We start from the raw sequence: 17,606 nt of genomic DNA on the forward strand, positions 1-17,606 counted from the left end.
GTGTAGATTGCATTCCACATCTAAAGATACATGTATGTGTATCTATATACGTAGGTCATCTAAAGCAGACTGATCTGCAAGTATTACAAGATAGATCTACAAGATGAGATGCACACTTTCTATAATTTCAAGTATTCGTAAGTCAGATTTGTGTAAATGTGTACGTGTACGTGTATAGAGCCTATATACATGTATATATATACCGTAATTGATGTAATCACAGCACCACCATAATTTAAGCGCCACGTCAGCATCAGCATAATTTTTTAGGTCCTAAAAAAGCGCCAACCTTTGTTGGAATTATTTTTTTCTGGCGCTTATAAAAAGGCTTGTTTGAGACATCAAGACAATCATCTTGCATCTTTGACTTCCTTCACTTCTTTCACTTCTATATAAACAGTTGTCTAACCCATAGCTACAGTCAATGAACGTTGTTCACAAGTCACTCAGCTCTCAACAGTGCAGCTAGCAAGCGAAACTGAACCAGACCACGCCCATTTTCTCTACAAATTCTATACTAGCTGCATGTTGAACATAAGCGCCACCATAATTTAGGCGCCAGTTTGGGCTGAATGCAATTTTTTGTGCTCTAAAGATGCGCCACTCAGAAGTTGAATTAATTTTTTCTGGCGCTGTAATTACATCAATTACAGTAGACTGTCTAGTCAGGATTTAGCTATGAACAAACTCTATACAGATGATTTATTCCTATGCAGTGTTGGTGCTCCAGCAGCTAGTGTCTGGACAGCAGTGTGGTACAGTCGGTCGTGTGAGCACTACAAGGACTGGTGATAATAGGGTAGAAAATGAGTTCTACATTAATCGTGGTAATCGTGCTGGATGTGCTGGGATGATCACCTCACTCTCTTACTGTTTCCATCGACCACCAGGAAATGTTCCAGTCGCTAACGAGTACCTGACTACAGTTGCTGTGTACAGACCAGCGAGTACCGATACAGATGAGAATGTATTTATGAATGTTTCTTCACCGATCACAATACAAAAGTCGGCAACAGAAGTTCAAACTGAATTAACTGGCGATACTGATGACTTTGTATGCTCTGACCTTACTTTGGATCAACCAGTCGCTGTGTTGGCTGGTGATGTTCTTGGAGCATGTGTTTTCAACCCACCTGACAGAATTGGTGTCACCACTTATCGTCTTGATATAGTTAGCAGAGGAAACAATGAAGACCTGGTGAGAACCAGTACAGACCCTGGCATACCTACTGGTTGTGGTGCTAATGTGGTACCAAGCTCTTTTGTTGAAGGTACATCTGGTACAGGCCGTACTAGTACTAGCAGGTCTCTTCACCTCTGGGCAAACATAGGTATAAGTTGAGCTGTACAAAGTCTTATGGACTACAGTTTATGTTACATTCATGCAGTATAATTATTCTGTCCTTTCTACAAAAGAGCTTGTAACTGAAGCACCTACAACAGGAGCTACTACTATGGAAGCAACTACTGTAACCATGGAATCAATTACAATAGAAGTAACTACACCTTCCACAACTACACCTGAACCAACTGCGGACACCACCTCTCCCAAAATCGTCACAGCTGACATGACCACAGCAAGTGGTCCACTGATTACTAATGGGGACTCTACTACTTCCACCACAAACCGAGGGACAACGAGCAACCCTGATGCCACCACTCCACAACCCATTGGTGGTGGGGGAGGTGGTTCTAACGTAGCAACTATTGCCATTGCTGTGGTAGTTGTGCTCATTATTGTGGTCAGCCTAGCTGCCGTCACAGTGATAGTCATCATTCTTGTGTCAAAGAGGCTGAAAAAGGTCAAGAAATCATACGCAATGACCACCAACTCAGTAGGTAAGAGTTAAGCCATCTTGTAAAAAGAGTACCCGTATTGTCCCTCAAAAATGTGTTAGCATCAATATCATGATTCTCCAGAGACCTCGATATAATTATTTAATGTTATTTCAATTACAGACAACCAGTTGTACTCGGCAGTGGCTAATGCTGAAAGCTTAGAAAGAGCTAAACGGGAACAGCCACTGCCACAGCAGCAAGGCAGTCAGTGGCCCACACAGTCCCAGGAGCATGTGTATGAGTTTGAGGGGGCGTTCAGTCCTACCCGGTCAATGGAGTCCACATATGCTGAAGTTGGGCCCTTTGGTGCAGTGGTGAGGGCAAAATGCTATACACTATTATGTTTGCTGTACATTGTTATCTCTTATGGTACATCTGTGTGTGGATGTGCTGACTATGTAAACCACTCAACACAATGTGTACATGTACACTGTTGTCATTATTAGCTTGCCCAAGTGTGTGGGGATGCCATATTATGAATTCTATTGCCCTTGCCCTTATCAGGAGTCTAGTCTTACAGTATGAATTCCTTTAACTTGATCACATGAAATGTATACCATAAAGAAGTCAGGTTGCTATTCCATGCACATGTGTAATATAGAATGATGGTGAGATTGTGTATGAGTCTCCACTGGATGCCCCGGCTATCAGCTACAATAAACTGTTGGAAAAGGTACAAATTATGTGTATACATTGTATGGCTATATTTAATCTAAATACAGAACAAGGAAGAGGACATTTATGTCGGAGAAAATCCGTACGAAACACCAGCATCTAGAGAGAACGATATCTATGCTCAGTTGCAGACCTGGAGGGTGACACACTTGAACAGAGAAGACATTAAGTATGTCATTGAATATTGAGATATTTGACAAAACGATATTATATTACAGGATTGCTGGTCACCTTGGGTCTGGTCAGTTTGGCAGTGTGGAGCAAGGAGTGTGGAAGAGACAGGGAACTCAACCAGTGGACGTGGCACTCAAGAGTCTCACCAAAACATCAGAGGAGGACAAAGTCAAGTTCCTCCAAGAAGCGGCGATCATGGCTCAGTTCAGACACCCTAACGTTATCATGCTCCATGGAGTAGTCACCAGTGGAAACCCAGTGAGTGCATGGCAGTAGCTTAAATGGCCTCAGCTGCAAGTTTGTTTATCCAACAAAATTAGGACACAGGAACAGAATGCACAGTCATTAATTGATTACAGCTTGCTGCTTGGCAACAGTTGATTACACTGATCGTATTATAAACTGTATGTACAATGTAATAATGCAATTCGTATGCCTGCAGATGATGCTTGTGGTAGAAATGGCACAGAAAGGTGATTTGCGACAATTTCTCTTATCTCTTCGACCTGAGTAAGCATTATAATTTACAGTTAAATATAAATATACCACCTCACCCTCCACCCCATAGCCCGGGACAGTTAATGCCTAGCAATACCTTTTCAATGTTACTGAGGTTCTCTCAACAAGTTGCTCTTGGGATGCAGTACCTCTCAGCTAAAGGATTTGTGCACAGAGACATGGCTGCTAGGAATGTGCTAGTGACAACAAATAACATATGCAAGGTGGTTTATTAACTTTTTAACTGTAAAAAACGCTCACTTTCATTTATACACATAGGTTGCTGATTTCGGAATGTCCCGAGATCTTGCTGATGAGAACTACTATGTCTCACAAGGAACGGACAAGATCCCCGTCAAGTGGACAGCCCCTGAGGCCATTCACTACAAGAAGTACTCGACTGCCAGTGATGTGTGGGCCTACGGGTGTCTGCTCTATGAGATATGGAGTATTGGGCACAAGCCGTTTGAAGGAATATCTAATCCAGAGGTATTATATATACCGTCAACTTTAACTTATTGATGTTCTTTGTACACATGCAGTCCATTCGACTCATTGATTCTGGCAAGCGTCTTCCTCCACCCCCTGGATGCCCTAAGATGATCTTCGAGCTCATGATACTGTGCTGGTAAGATTCATTATTCTAGGTTTAGAAATGTGTGCACCATTTGCAACAAACTACATATTCTAATACAAGTCTGTCTTTTCATGCAGGCATCCTGAGAGCTCCCAACGTCTTGTGTTCCGTGATGTCGTGCTCACTCTTGTTGGAAGCGAAAAGATGGTCCTGAACATTCCCGAGGAGGACTCCTCCACTAACCCACTGGCTGGAGTATTGGGAGCTCCATTGGAGGCCGGGGAGAACATGTACTCTCAGCTGCAAAGGAGATATATACATTGATCGTTTCCATGGAGGTGCAACTGCTGAAACTGTTTCGATATACCCAAAAATTGTTTTTCACTTTTTTGTAATGTCATAATTTTAATCAAGAGTTCATAATAGACTTTATTATGAACTCATGCTATAATAACATTATATATACAAAATAATGATTGTTGTTAGTAGGTTCTACTCTCTTGTGTTAGTAAGGCTAGATAGTTAGTTTCACACTTTGCAACAACTCATCCAGCCTCGATCCCAGGCCGAGTTTTCGCTTTTATAACGGTTAGGCGAACAACTTTGCCTAACCGTTATAAAAGCGAAAACTCGGCCTGGGATCGAGTGCTACAACTCCTCATCATGATAATAATTTATTCACAATTGCAATTCGAAAACAGTCTACTGAGAATACTGACAAGTGAAATAACGATCAGTACCATATAGAAGTTCCATCAGTGCAAGTTCCAACAATTGTTGTATTTCAAAGCTAGAGCTCAATACAATAATTAGTGTTGAGCTCAGCTCAGCATTGTTTAGGAAAGCGTGCATGCATAATTATATGGAACCAGGAATCGTTAAAATCATAGTGATCATAGTCATAAATTAATGCTATTATCTGATTCCGTAGTTTTTAAAATACTCCTTTTGTTTCTGAACAGATCGAATGTTCATCGCTAAAGATCACATTTCATCAAAATAGGGTTGAACTCTTATGACGGAACCTACTCCGATTGAGCACATGAGTTACCATAGTTATTTTTGTAGCGGATATAAATGATCGGGTGACAGCTAAGGGATATATTTATCGGAGTGTAGTAACGAGGCATGATAAAGTACACATTTGGTATATAGAGATAGACAAACTGCTATATTCTGTAAACTAAATAATAAATTGTTTGCCTCATAATCTTTAGTGCAAGTTGTCACTGTTGTGGTACAACAGTGGGTCGTGTGGCAGTATGATGATAGAAATATGAGTTCTACATTGATCATGATAATCATGCTGGGATGATCATAGCCTCGATCCCAGGCCGAGTTTTCTCTTTTATAACGGTTAGGCAAACAACTGGGCCTGGTACTAGTTGTCTGCGCATGCGTCAAATTTTCATTGTATATTTGTGGTCGGCAAAAATATTTAATAAATCAATAATAGAAATTTGTACACAGAAAATGCACAGAGTGAGTACACAAAAGATGCACATAGGGAGCTGCTTCACAAAGGCCTGGGGAGTTGCCAGTTGTGCTGCAGCACAATTACAGTGACCCAGGGCAACTTCAGGATGATTGAATGCCTTCAAATTACGTTTCAAAAAGATTTAGCAGGCTGCTGGACTTCTCTGATTCTAGGCCCCAACTCGTAACTCATTGCTTGAGAAAACGTAGATTCTCTTGATGTCTCTGAGCTACCCAGCAACGCTCGAATGAGCAGGTCATACTCCAGTCCTGTGTCTGTGAGTATAGGACAATATTAAAAGAAACCAAAGACGGTTAAACCCTTACCTCAAACTGTCCAGTCTCGTCCGTTAGTATAGCCAAGAGGAGCACTGTTGGGATAGCTGGATATTAGCCATTGCTCCTGTACAGAGAAGTAGACATTTTAAATACGTGTAGATCTATACATATTAAATTTCTCGGTTATAGTGTCATTGTCGACGAGCTGATGATGGCAGCACCAAGTTCTCTAGCTCACACTCTTCACTTGATCCACCATATTAATGATGAAACTATAGTCTACCTACATTCTTGCCAAACATGAACAAGACTTGATAGCATAGCCGGCCATAGGGCCCACACAAAAATATCTGACCTTAACAACAAGCTTGACAAAGCTTTATACCTCTTCCCTTGTTGTTCAGTCTTCAGAATAAGCTTCAGAGAAGAGAGAAGCTTCAGCTAAGAGCCATTCCAATCGATTCCAATAATGATAAAACGGGAACTGACTTCTAGTACACGATAGTACACGAATATAAATGTCACGAAAGTGAACGAGAATATCCATTGGTCAGAATCTGACAAACGACTGACGCATGCGCAGACAACTAGTACCAGGCCCAGTTGTTCGCCTAACCGTTATAAAAGCGAAAACTCGGCCTGGGATCGAGGCTAGGATGATCACTTCACTCTCTTACTGTTTCCATCGATCACCATCGCTAGCTAATGAATATCTCTATATAATTATAATTATATATATACAGGTGCTGCATGTGTACAGACCAGCAAGCACCATGAAAATGAGTTTTTGTTTCTTCACTAATTACAATACAAAGTCAACAACATACCTCAACTAAATTAAACGCTGCTGCTGGTACTCACTGCATGCTCTGTACTTAACCTACCACAACCAGTATCCATGGCGAATGCATGGTGATGTTCTTTGAGCGTGTGTGTTTGACCCTGATGACACTACCAGTGGTGTCACTACCTATACCGTCTTGATATAGTCACTATAGAGTTGCAGAAAACATTATGAGAACTGATATAGCTAGTCTACACAACCCGATATCCCTACCGGCTGCAATGCCACTACTGTTCCAGGTTTCTTTGATGGAGGTGGTATTGAAATGTTAGTACTTATACACCTCTGGGCAAACATTTTTTTATCACCCTCACTGCATGCATGAAAACACATTACAGAACAGGTTACAGCAGTGAGCTAAAGCAACTATACAACTGCATGCTGCATGGTTAACTGTCATTGATTACTGATGGGGACTCTACTACTGCCACTACAAACCAAGGGACAACGAGCAACCCTGATGCCACCACTGCACAACCCATTGGTGGGGGAGGTGGTTCTAACGTAGCAACCATTGCCATTGCTGTGGTAGTTGTGCTCATTGTTGTGATTGCTTTAGTCGCCATACTGATGATAGTACTTGTGATGTTAAGAAGACGAACGAAAGCATTGCACTCAGTCAACTCCATGGGTAAGTTTTATGTTACGAATGGATTCACTGTTTGTGAAAGCATTGCAATTGCTTTTGATGTGAGCATTTAACATGTATATACATAGTTGTCATGATTTCATTCTTTGTCAGTGATGCACAGCAAAGATCCCTCACTCTATCAGTCTAAAGTCCAACAAGGCTTATGGTGTTCATGGTGAGACTCAAGACACTCCCACAGACTACTACAATAATCTTCTTCTTAAATAATGCATGAGTTAAACACAGATGAAACTAAGTAGAGAGGGGATAGAGAGGTGCCTCTCTATATGACAGTGTCACAGAATCTGGAGAAGGTAAATATGTAATAGGAGGTCGGATACATCACAATGAACAACTTCGTATGATGTTTGACTAGCCTCGATCCCAGGCCGAGTTTTCGCTTTTATAACGGTTAGGCCAGTTGTTCGCCTAACCGTTATAAAAGCGAAAACTCGGCCTGGGATCGAGGCTAGATGTTTGACATGTGCACATAGACTTCATTCCACCACAATGAATACTAGATTTTTAACTATAATTGTATCAAATCCCTGTCTATGGAAGTGTATTCATCACGTATTGTGCAAATAATGATGTGTAATTGCTTTTAAGGCATGCTGTTATTGCAACAATTATCAACGACTACCATGTGCACTCAAAAACCAGATGACGTGAATTATGAGGAACCGAAGTATCTACACTACAATGATCCTAGCCGATACCATTGGAAAACTATTTAATGAAGCTTACGGTGTACACAAATCTGGAAAATTAATGAAAGAAGTACAGAAATGCCGAGTGAAACATGCTCACAAGAAGTTGACCTGAAGTCCAACGAGGCGTATGGTGTGAGAGGGGAGGTGCGAGAATCCTATTTAAAAGATGAAGCTAATAGAGAGGGGGCTCTTTATGATGCCATAGAAACAAACTGACTCAGGAGAGGTGACAGAATCACACATCAATGAACAGTTTTCTTAAATACCTGACCAATTCAAGCACACAACATAGCTGTGTGTGCATGGCCTATACTTTTAAGACATGATTGTATTATTATTGCACAATTATCAACGACTACCACTCAACAACCCAATGATGTGACATATGAGGAAGTACAAGGACCTTAGTCCTACACACTACAATGATCCCTGTCAGCCGATATCTTTAGAAAAAATGCAGCTGATGGTGTAGAACTGTACCATGTAGAACTGTGCCATCTATCTAAAGAACGGAGGAAAATCTTTAACTGCTGCAGACCACCTCCACCCATCTTTTGATGCATGACAGGAAATGATTGTTGTAGATCTAGTAGCATTCCACAGTTAGCTACATCATAGATAGCTACATGTATCTATAGCTAGGTGGCTTCATTTTACTTCTACAATCAAGACCAGACCACTGTCTGAAGCAAGTGACATGATGAGATGCAGCACACTGTCTATAAATTTATGTTCTTGTAAGTGTCTGCTATGTAGAGTAGCTATGTAGATTGCATGGTCTTGAGCAAACTCTAGCTAGCTAGATCTAGATCTAGTTTATTCCTATGCAGTGTTGGTGCTCCAGCAGCTGGTGTCTGGACAGCAGTGTGGTACAGTCGGTCGTGTGGGCAGTACAAGGACTGGTGATAATAGAGCACGGGATCAGTTCTTCATTGATCGTGGTAATCGTGCTGGATGTGCTGGGATGATCACCTCACTCTCTTACTGTTTCCATCGACCACCATTGACTGCTCCAGTTGCTAATGAATTCCTGACTATACAATTGCTGTGTACAGACCAGCGAGTACCAATGCAAATGAGAAGGTATTTACTGTAGTTTCTTCACCGATCACAATAACAAAGTCAGCTACAGAGCTTTACACTGAATTAAACGCTGCTGCTGATACTGACTTGTTTGCCTGCTCTGTATTTAACCTACCACAAGTAGTACCCATGGCGACTGGTGATGTTCTTGGAGCGTGTGTGTTTGACCCCCCTGACACTACAAGTGGTGTCATTACCTATCGCCTTGATATAGTCAGTAGAGCTGCTGGTGGTAGTGAAAACATTGTGAGAACTAATTCACAGCCCAGTGCCCCTGACGGCTCCAGTGCCACTACTGTGCCAGGTTCCTTTGATGAAGGTAACTTTTATGTTGATAATAGAACGAGCACTGACAGATCTCTTCATCTCTGGGCAAACATAGGTAAGTTTTAAATGATGTTTTATCACCCTCACTGAACACCCATTACAGAACAGATTACAACTGAAGCAACTACAACTGAAGAACCTGGTCCACTGATTACTGATGGGGACTCTACTACTTCCACCACAAACCGAGGGACAACGAGTAACCCTGATGCCACCACTGCACAATCCATTAGTGGTGGGGGAGGTGGTTCTAACGTAGCAACCATTGCCATTGCTGTGGTAGTTGTGCTCATTGTTGTGATTGCTTTAGTCGCCATACTGGTGATAGTACTTGCGCTGTTAAGGAAACGATCGAAAGCATTGCACTCAGTCAACTCTATAGGTAAGTTTTTGGATTCACTAATTTGTGAAAGCATTGCAATTGCTTCCAATGTAACCTAAGCATTTACAAGATGTATAATATTTATTGTTTGTATATATGCACAGCAAGAAACCATATCAGTATAAAATCCAACGAGGCATATGGTGTTCATGGTGAGACTCAAGACCCTGCCACAGACTACTACGAAAATGTTCTTGATGAGTCAAAAGCAGAAAATGAAACTAACACGGAGGGGCCTCTCTATGAAAGTGTCACAGAATCTGGAGAAGGTAAAGATGTGTATAGTGAACAACTATTAGGTACGAGGTTTGACATGTGCACATATTTTATTCTACCACATTGTACGTAAATATTATAGGAATACTTGATTGTTTGTTCACTATTATATTTCAAATCCCTGTATGAAGCATTCATCATGTACTGTGCAAATAGTTGTAGTGCAATTGCTTTTAAGGCATGTGATATTATTATAGGACAATTATGAACTACTTCCACTCAACAACCCAATGACGTGACTTATGAGGAAGTACCAGGACCTACTCACTACAATGATTCCTGTCAGCCGATACCTTTGGAAAACAATGAAGCTTATGGTGTACACAACTCATCAGAAGTGCCGGGTGAAATGCTCACAAGATGTTGATCTGCTGAAGTCCAACGAGGCGTATGGAGTGAGAGGGGAGGTGCAAGTTGCTGCTATTAATGGGACCACTGATGCAGTGTGCTATAGTTTCATTGACTCGCCTGGTCAGCAATCTGGAGAGACAGCCAGTGGAACTGAAATTCAAATGGACAGCAATGAGGCATAATTTTTATATATAGCACATCTGAGATAGATAGACAAACTGAGGAAACTCTTGACTATGATTACGTATAAACGAATAGTGCTAGTGATTTATATTTATAAATGTAGTAGTGTTCATAATTATATTGTTTATAAATTATTAACTCCTTTTTGTTGCATGACAGAAAATAATTTTTTAGATCTATATAGAGTACAAGAATCCAATTTAGAATATGAAGCTAATAGAGTAATGATGTCATAGAAACTGAATCAAAAGGGCTATACCTTGGTATAAAAAGTCACAATTCATGAATATAATTAAACCCCTATAATAAGGGTATAGGCATCAATATTATGGTTACATTCCATTCCAATAAGTGTACGTACGCATGGAGTGTAACATATAATTATGTCACTACTGTAACAACTGTAACACCAGTCACCACTGTAACAACTGTAACATCTGTCAACATTGTAACAACTGTAACAATTGTAACAACTGTAACAACTGTAACACTTGTCACCACTGTAACGCTAGTCACCACTGTAACAACTGTAACACATGTCACCACTGTAACAACTGTAACACTTGTCACCACTGTAACAACTGTAACACCAGTCACAACTGTAACAACTGTAACACCAGTCACAACTGTAACACTTGTCACCACTGTAACAACTGTAACACCAGTCACAACTGTAACAACTGTAACACTAGTCACAACTGTAACAACTGTAACGCTAGTCACCACTGTAACAAGTGTAACATCTGTCAACACTGTAACAACTGTAACACATGTCACCAATGCAACACATGTCACCACTGTAACAACTGTAACACCAGTCACCACTGTAACAACTGTAACACCAGTCACAACTGTAACAACTGTAGCACTTGTCACCACTGTAACAACTGTAACACATGTCACCAATGCAACACATGTCACCACTGTAACGCTAGTCACCACTGTAACAACTGTAACATCTGTCAACACTGTAACAACTGTAACACATGTCACCAATGCAACACATATCACCACTGTAACAACTGTAACACCAGTCACCACTGTAACAACTGTAACACCAGTCACCACTGTAACAACTGTAACACTTGTCACCACTGTAACACATGTCACCACTGTAACGCTAGTCACCACTGTAACAACTGTAACACTAGTCACCACTGTAACAACTGTAACACTTGTCACCACTGTAACAACTGTAACACATGTCACCAATGCAACACATGTCACCACTGTAACGCTAGTCACCACTGTAACAACTGTAACACATGTCACCACTGTAACAACTGTAACATCTGTCAGCACTGTAACAATTGTAACAACTGTAACAGCTGTAACACCAGTCACCACTGTAACAACTGTAACGCTAGTCAGCACTGTAACAACTGTAACACTTGTCACCACTGTAACACTAGTCACCACTGTAACAACTGTAACACCAGTCACCACTGTAACAACTGTAACACTTGTCACCACTGTAACACTAGTCACAACTGTAACAATTGTAACACTTGTCACCACTGTAACAACTGTAACATGTCACCAATGCAACACATGTCACCACTGTAACGCTAGTCACCAATGCAACACACGTCACCACTGTAACAACTGTAACACCAGCCACCACTGTAACACCAGTCACAACTGTAACAACTGTAGCACTTGTAACACTAGTCACAAATGTAACAACTGTCAACTGTAACACATGTCACCAATGCAACACATGTCACCACTGTAACAACTGTAACACTAGTCACCACTGTAACAACTGTAACATCTGTCACCACTGTAACAACTGTAACACATGTCACCAATGCAACACACGTCACTACTGTAACACTTTAGTCTGGCACCACTATAGACTATAAGTACTATAAGAACTAGTGTTACAGTTGTTGCATGTGTTACAGTGGTGACAAGTGTTACAGTTGTGACTAGCCTTACAGATGTTACAGTGGTGGCATGTTGTTACAGTTGTGACTAGTGTTACAGTTGTTACAGTTGTGACAAGTGTTACAGTTGTTACAGTGGTGACAAGTGTTACAGTTGTTACAGTGGTGACTAGCGTTACAGTTGTTACAGTTGTGACTAGTGTTACAGTTGTTAGAGTGGTGACTAGCGTTACAGTTGTTATAGTTGTGACAAGTGTTACAGTTGTTACAGTGGTGACTAGCGTTACAGTTGTTACAGTTGTGACAAGTGTTACAGTTATTACAGTGGTGACTAGCATTACAGTTGTTACAGTTGTGACTAGTGTTACAGTTGTTACAGTGGTGACTAGCATTACAGTTGTTACAGTTGTGACTAGTGTTACAGTTGTTAGAGTGGTGACTAGCGTTACAGTTGTTACAGTGGTGACAAGTGTTACAATTGTTACAGTGGTGACTAGTGTTACAGTGGTGACAAGTGTTACAGTTGTTACAGTGGTGACTAGCGTTACAGTTGTTACAGTTGTGACAAGTGTTACAGTCGTTACAGTGGTGACATGTGTTACAGTTGTTATAGCTATGACTAGTGTTACAGTGGTGACAAGTGTTACAATTGTTACAGTGGTGACAAGTGTTACAGTTGTTACAGTGGTGACTAGCGTTACAGTTGTTACAGTGGTGACTAGTGTTACAGTTGTTACAGTTGTGACAAGTGTTACAGTCGTTACAGTGGTGACATGTGTTACAGTTGTTATAGCTGTGACTAGTGTTACAGTGGTGACAAGTGTTACAATTGTTACAGTGGTGACTAGTGTTACAGTGGTGACAAGTGTTACAGTTGTTAGAGTGGTGACTAGCGTTACAGTTGTTACAGTTGTGACTAGTGTTACAGTTGTTACAGTGGTGACAAGTGTTACAATTGTTACAGTGGTGACTAGTGTTACAGTGGTGACAAGTGTTACAGTTGTTACAGTGGTGACTAGCGTTACAGTTGTTACAGTTGTGACTAGTGTTACAGTTGTTAGAGTGGTGACAAGTGTTACAGTTGTTACAGTGGTGACTAGCGTTACAGTTGTTACAGTTGTGACAAGTGTTACAGTTGTTACAGTAGTCAAGTGTTACAGTTGTTACAGTTGTGACATGTGTTACAGTTGTTACAGCTGTTACAGTGGTGACAAGTGTTACCAGTTGTTACAGTGGTGACTAGCGTTACAGTGGTGACAAGTGTTACAGTTGTTACAGTTGTTACAGTGGTGACAATAGTTACAGTTGTTACAGTTGTTACAGTGGTGAGTTGTGACTAGCGTTACAGTGGTGACTGGTGTTACAGTTGTTGCAGTTGTTACAGTGGTGGTTGATGTTACATTGGTTACAGTAATGACATAATTATATGTTACACTTAATTATGTGGAATGGAATGTAACCATAATATTGATGTCATTATAGAGGCTTAATTATATTCATGAATTGTGACTTTTTATACCAAGGTATAGCCATCAAAAGAGAGAAAAGATGTGACAGAATCACACATTAAAAGTTCGGCATAAATTTGACTGTGTACAGTTTCAGTCAGTTTCTCAAATGCCTGACCAATTCATTGCACGCACATGTCTTAAATTTAGTTGGGAGACATGCACATGCGTTATTATTAATGCTTATCAAGAATTTCAACAACCCAATGATGCAGTGTCTATAGTGTTATATTGACTCGCCTCTTCAGCAATCTACAGAGACAGCCAGTGAAACTGAAATTCGAACGGACAGCAAAGAGGTGTATATGGCACATCTGAGAGATAGACAAAGAGGAAATACTCAACAACCCAATGATGTGACTTATGAGGAAGTACCAGGACCTTCACGCTACAATGATCCCTGTCAGCCGATACTTTTAAGTGTACACAAATCTGGAAATGAAAGAAGTAAACGTCGAGTAAAAAATATTCGCAGGAAGTTGTTGAAGCGCAACGAGGCGTATGGAGTGAGAGGGGAGGTGCAAGTTGCTGCCATTAATGGGACCACTGATGCAGTGTGCTATAGTGTCATTGACTCACTGGTCAGCAATCTGGAGAAGCAACCAGTGGAGCTGAAGTTCAAATGGAGGAATAATTATAGCACATCCGTCATATGACAGAGATAAACAAACAGAGGAAACTCTCTTGACTATAATTTATGCTATTCTGTAAACTAAATGTATAGTGCAAGTGGAAGTGGGTGTTTATTATTGTTGTATATATACAAGCCACCTCCTGATGCATGCCCCATGCATGACAGGAAATCATTGTGTATAATTATTAATTGCATTCCACAGCCATTCAAGCAGCAAAAACCAGACCAGACCAGCGGAAAACCAGATCATACTGAAGCAAGGGACAAGATGAGAAGCAGTACACTGTCTATATTATGTTCTTGTAAGTGTCTGCTATGTAGAGTAGCTATAGATTGGTCTTGAGCAAACTTTAGCTAGTAAATTTATATCTAGTTTAGTGCATGATCATATGAATTCCTATGCAGTGTTGGTGCTCCAGCAGCTGGTGTCTGGACAGCAGTGTGGTACAGTCGGTCGTGTGGAAAGTACAAGAACTGGTAATATGGATAATAGAGCACGAGATCAGTTTTACATTGATCGTGGTAATCGTGCTGGATGTGCTGGGATGATCACCTCACTCTCTTACTGTTTCCATCGACCACCATCGATTGCTCCAGTTGCTAACAAATACCTGACTACAGTTGCTGTGTACAGACCAGCGAGTACCAATACAGATGAGAATGTATTTACTGTAGTTTCTTCACCGATCACAATACAGAAGTCAGCAACAGACCTTGAAGCTGAATTAAACAATGCTGCTGATTTTGACTTTGCCTGCTCTGTATTTAACCTAACACAACCAGTACCCATGGAGACTGGTGATGTTCTTGGAGCGTGTGTGTTTGACCCTGATGACACTACAAGTGGTGTCACTACCGACCGTCTTGATATAGTCAGTAGAGCTGATGGTGGTAGTGAAGATATTGTTAGAACTGATACACATAATGCAGATCCTAGTATCCCTGCTGGCTGCAGTGCCACTACTGTGCCAGGTTCCTTTGATGCAGGTGATCCTGCTACTCGTAATAGAGCGAGCACTTTCACATCTCTTCACCTCTGGGCAAACATAGGTAAGTTTTAAATGATTTCTTTTATTACCTTCACTGAACACTCATTACAGAACAGGTTACAACTGAAGCAACTACAACTGAAGAACCTGGTCCACTAATTACTGATGAGGACTCTACTACTTCCACCACAAACCGAGGGACAACGAGCAACCCTGATGCCACCACTGCACAACCCATTGGTGGTGGGGGAGGTGGTTCTAACGTAGCAACCATTGCCATTGCTGTCGTAGTTGTGCTCATTGTTGTGATTGCTTTAGTCGCCATACTGGTGATAGTACTTGCGCTGTTAAGGAAACGATCGAAAGCATTGCACTCAGTCAACTCCATAGGTAAGTTTATGGATTCACTAATTTGTGAAAGCATTGCAATTGCTTCCGATGTAACCTAAGCATTTACAAGATGTATAATATTTATTGTTTGTATATATGCACAGCAAGAAACCATATCAGTATAAAATCCAACGAGGCATATGGTGTTCATGGTGAGACTCAAGATCCTGCCACAGACTACTACAAAAATGTTCTTGATCAGTCAAAAGCAGAAAATGAAACTAACACGGAGGGGCCTCTCTATGAAAGTGTCACAGAATCTGGAGAAGGTAAAGATGTGTATAGTGAACAACTATTACGTACGAGGTTTGACATGTGCACATATTTTATTCTACCACATTGTACGTAAATATTATGGATTGTTTGTTCACTATTATATCATTATATTAAATCACTGTATGAAGCATTCATCACGTACTGTGCAAATAGTTGTAGTGCAACTGCTTTTAAGGCATGTGGTATTATTGCAGGACAATTATTAACTTACACTCAACAACCCAATGACGTGACTTATGAGGTAGTACCAGGACCTACACACTACAATGATCCCTGTCAGCTGATACCTTTGGAAAACAATGAAGCTTACGATGTCCACAAATCTAGAAATGAAAAAATGCCAGGTGAAACATGCCCGCAAGAAGTTGACCTGAAGTCCAACGCGGCGTATGGTGTGAGAGGGGAGGTGCAAGAATCCAATTTAGAAGATGAAGTTAATACAGAAGGGGCTCTTTATGATGTCATAGAAGGGGAGAGAAAATATGTGACAGAATCACACATCAATGAACAGTTAGGTATGACAAGTGTACAGTTTCACATTCAGTTTTTCAAATACCTGACCAAGTACTCACATGTTTTTTTAGTTGTGTGTGACTGCGCCTACTTTTATTAAGACATGTGTTATTATTTTAGGACAAGTATCAACGACTACCACTCAACAACCCAATGATGCGGCTTATGAGGTAGTACCAGGACCTACACACTACAATGATCCCTGTCAGCCGATACCTTTGGAAAGTAACGAAGCTTATGGTGTACACAACTCTGGCAATGAAAGAAGTACAGAAATGCCAGGTGAAACATGCTCACAAGAAGTTGACCTGCTGAAGTCTAACAACATGTATGGTGTGAGAGGGGAGGTGCAAGTTGCTGCCATTAATGGGACAACTGATGCAGTGTGCTATAGTGTCATTGACTCGCCTGGTCAGCAATCTGGAGAGACAGTCAGTGGAACTGAAATTCGAATGGAAAGTAATGAGGCATATGGCACAGGCACATCTGAGAGAGATAAACAAACTGAGGAAACACTTGACTATGATTATGTATAAACTAATAGTGAAAGTGATACATGTATATAGATAATTATGTTGTTTATATCATACATTTTTGTTGCATGACAGGAAATAATTGTTAGAGCACAAGAATCCAATTTAGAAGATGAAGCTAATAGAGTCATGATGTCATAGAAACTGATTCAGAAGAGGGAGAAGATGCGACAGAATCACACATCATGCAATGAACAGTTCGGTATAAATTTGACTGTGTACAGTTTCAGTCTGTCACATTCAGTTTCTCAAATGCCTGACCAATTCATTGCACGCACATGTTTTAAATTTAGTTGTGAGACATACATGCGTTATTATATTAATGCTTATCAAGGATTTCAACAACACAATGATGCAGTGTACTATAGTGTTATTGACTCGCCTCTTCAGCAATCTGCAGAGACAGCCAGTAGAACTGAAATTCGAACGGACAGCAATGAGGTGTATGTTACATCTGAGAGAGATAGACAAAGAGGAAACACTCAACAACCCAATGATGTGACTTGTAAGGAAGTACCAGGACCTACACGCTAACAATGATCCTTGTCAGCCGATACCTTTAAGTG

General features: G+C 40.8%; 3 protein-coding genes and 1 long non-coding RNA gene across 6 annotated transcripts in view; 3 read left to right on the forward strand and 1 right to left on the reverse strand.

Annotated features, from left to right (window-relative positions):
* Window positions 1-10,506, forward strand: part of LOC135335127 (uncharacterized) — a 40,156-nt gene extending 29,650 nt beyond the window's left edge. The window contains exons 2-5 of the mRNA XM_064530559.1: window positions 8,537-9,171; window positions 9,220-9,498; window positions 9,603-9,767; window positions 9,972-10,506. Coding sequence (XP_064386629.1) covers window positions 8,919-9,171; window positions 9,220-9,498; window positions 9,603-9,767; window positions 9,972-9,982 — 708 coding nt within the window. The 5' untranslated portion in view covers window positions 8,537-8,918 and the 3' untranslated portion in view covers window positions 9,983-10,506. The remainder of the gene's footprint in view (window positions 1-8,536; window positions 9,172-9,219; window positions 9,499-9,602; window positions 9,768-9,971) is intronic.
* Window positions 1-17,606, forward strand: part of LOC135335083 (probable LIM domain-containing serine/threonine-protein kinase DDB_G0287001) — a 22,427-nt gene continuing 4,821 nt past the window's right edge. Inside the window, exons 1-7 of one of the 2 annotated variants that reach the window (XM_064530492.1) lie at window positions 1-137; window positions 717-1,331; window positions 1,414-1,839; window positions 1,960-2,153; window positions 2,441-2,512; window positions 2,562-2,683; window positions 2,733-2,946. In XM_064530492.1, coding sequence (XP_064386562.1) covers window positions 104-137; window positions 717-1,331; window positions 1,414-1,839; window positions 1,960-2,153; window positions 2,441-2,512; window positions 2,562-2,683; window positions 2,733-2,946 — 1,677 coding nt within the window. In that variant the 5' untranslated portion in view covers window positions 1-103. The remainder of the gene's footprint in view (window positions 138-716; window positions 1,332-1,413; window positions 1,840-1,959; window positions 2,154-2,440; window positions 2,513-2,561; window positions 2,684-2,732; window positions 2,947-17,606) is intronic. The other variant, XM_064530493.1, reaches the window with a different exon arrangement.
* Window positions 5,199-6,170, reverse strand: LOC135335140 (uncharacterized). Its single transcript, XR_010394441.1, has 2 exons — window positions 5,567-6,170; window positions 5,199-5,515 (listed from the first exon to the last, which is right to left on the reverse strand). It is a non-coding gene; the product is annotated as an uncharacterized LOC135335140 (long non-coding RNA).
* LOC135335084 (discoidin domain-containing receptor 2-like) overlaps window positions 14,372-17,606 on the forward strand; it is a 22,786-nt gene continuing 19,551 nt past the window's right edge. Inside the window, exons 1-6 of one of the 2 annotated variants that reach the window (XM_064530495.1) lie at window positions 14,397-14,641; window positions 14,745-15,389; window positions 15,440-15,718; window positions 15,823-15,987; window positions 16,189-16,509; window positions 16,628-17,139. In XM_064530495.1, the coding sequence (XP_064386565.1) occupies window positions 14,422-14,641; window positions 14,745-15,389; window positions 15,440-15,718; window positions 15,823-15,987; window positions 16,189-16,509; window positions 16,628-17,043 (2,046 nt within the window). In that variant the 5' untranslated portion in view covers window positions 14,397-14,421 and the 3' untranslated portion in view covers window positions 17,044-17,139. Of the gene's footprint in view, window positions 14,642-14,744; window positions 15,390-15,439; window positions 15,719-15,822; window positions 15,988-16,188; window positions 16,510-16,627; window positions 17,140-17,606 lie in introns of those variants that run through there. The other variant, XM_064530494.1, reaches the window with a different exon arrangement.

Source organism: Halichondria panicea, chromosome 4 (assembly GCF_963675165.1).
Source record: "Halichondria panicea chromosome 4, odHalPani1.1, whole genome shotgun sequence".
Classification (NCBI taxonomy): Eukaryota; Metazoa; Porifera; class Demospongiae; order Suberitida; family Halichondriidae; genus Halichondria; species Halichondria panicea.